The following is a 1,606-nucleotide window of genomic DNA, read 5'->3' as shown; positions in this document are numbered from 1 at the left end:
ATCGTTGCAACTACGTTATAGATTTCTACTTCTCTTCCTTCGAGTATACGGGACCAATGCCAACTTGGCAAAAGGAATGCAGGTGGAATGACCGAATCCATGTGTGATATTCGTACTTTCAACGCGAGTGACATTTGTGTTTAAAAACTGTTATAGTGGCGAGCTGTACAGATTCACTATTCACTGCACAAAAGGCCCACAACAGTGAAAGGTCCCACTGTGTCATCCTCATTGTGTTCACCCGCATGCCATATGAAGAAAGTACGGCAGAGTATAGTCACGGCAAGCGATATTATGAAGTTGTAGCGGCCGGAGCGCCATCACGCCGACCTCCCAGCGCGCGGCCCGCGGAATTTAACACCCGGCCTCCGTGCCGGTATTCTTCAGTTCGTAGCCAGACGGCTTCAATAAACATCTTGGTTTCCGACTCGCTGTCTGCTACATTGGTGACCCGGACGTTCGGAGTATGGACCAGCCTACGTCTTCCCCCACGCATGCAACCACCGGGGCTCCACAAGCCGGAACCGTCCAGCACTACGCCCTTCGTCTCCCTGCCTTCTGGCCTAAGAACGCATCGGTTGTGTTCCTCCAAGTGGAGTGCCAGGTTTCCCTGGCAGGCATCACCAGCCGGCTGACCCAGTTCCGCCACGTCGTCAGCGTTCTGCCTCACGACATCGCCTCCCAGATTATCGACGTGCTTTCCGCTCCGCCGCCGAGCAACCCGTACGATACTGTCAAGAAGGCCATTCTTGACCGTACAACCGCGTCGGAGCGCCAAAGACTGCAGCAGCTGCTAACTGCAGAAGAGTTGGGAGACAGGAGCCCTAGCCAGCTGCTGCGTGACATGCAGAATCTTCTTGGCGAGCGAGCCTCTACGTTCGACCCTGCTCTCCTTAAGAAATTATTCCTTCAACGGTTACCCTCCAGCGTGCAAATGATCCTCGCCACGGCTGCCACTCTACCACTCCAAGATTTAGCAGCGCACGCAGACAAAATTATGGAGGTATCGTCACCTACTCCCGTCGTTTCCGCGATTCCTACCGTGACCCCGTCTCCTGCCCTTCCCGTCTGCACCGCCCCTCTTCCGCAGATGCCTGCTCCCAACACTCTTGGGCAAATGCTTAAAGGCTTTGAGCGTCTGTCCACCATGGTGGCGTCAGCACTCGCCCCTCGAAATCCCCGACCCCGACGTCGTTCACCCAGCCTACGGCGCTCCCCTCAGCGTTCTCGCGAGGCACATCCAGGAGACCGTACAGGTTATTGTCGCTACCACAGGCGGTATGGCGTTCAAGCGCAGCACTGTATACTCCCGTGCAGCTGGCAGGGAAACATTCCCGGAGGCCGGTAACGCCTGCGTCCGCCTCCACTCCTGACAGCAGCCGACTCTACTTCGTAACGGACAAGGCATCCGGGACCCGTTTTCTTGTAGATACCGGTGCAGAAGTCAGTATCCTACCAGCCGCGGCTGCTGATCGCCGCCGTACAGCCATGTTCCATCTAACCGCTGTGAATAATACCGGCATCCCCGTATATCGACAACAGTCCCTTACCATCGACCTTGGGCTTCGCCGATCGTTTCCCTGGCTGTTTTTAGTCGCCGCCGTGG

At 56.2% G+C, this 1,606-nt stretch overlaps 1 protein-coding gene across 1 annotated transcript; it reads left to right on the top strand.

Annotated features, from left to right (window-relative positions):
- Positions 1 to 466: 466 nt before the first annotated feature.
- Positions 467 to 1,348, top strand: LOC135385989 (uncharacterized). Its single transcript, XM_064615700.1, has one exon. The coding sequence runs from the start codon at positions 467 to 469 to the stop codon at positions 1,346 to 1,348; it is 882 nt and encodes a 293-aa protein (XP_064471770.1).
- Positions 1,349 to 1,606: the final 258 nt, after the last annotated feature.

This window comes from Ornithodoros turicata, chromosome 1, assembly GCF_037126465.1.
Source record: "Ornithodoros turicata isolate Travis chromosome 1, ASM3712646v1, whole genome shotgun sequence".
Taxonomy (NCBI): domain Eukaryota; kingdom Metazoa; phylum Arthropoda; class Arachnida; order Ixodida; family Argasidae; genus Ornithodoros; species Ornithodoros turicata.
The sequence above is the reverse complement of the archived record's forward strand: the minus strand, read 5'-3'. Positions and strand labels throughout refer to the sequence as shown.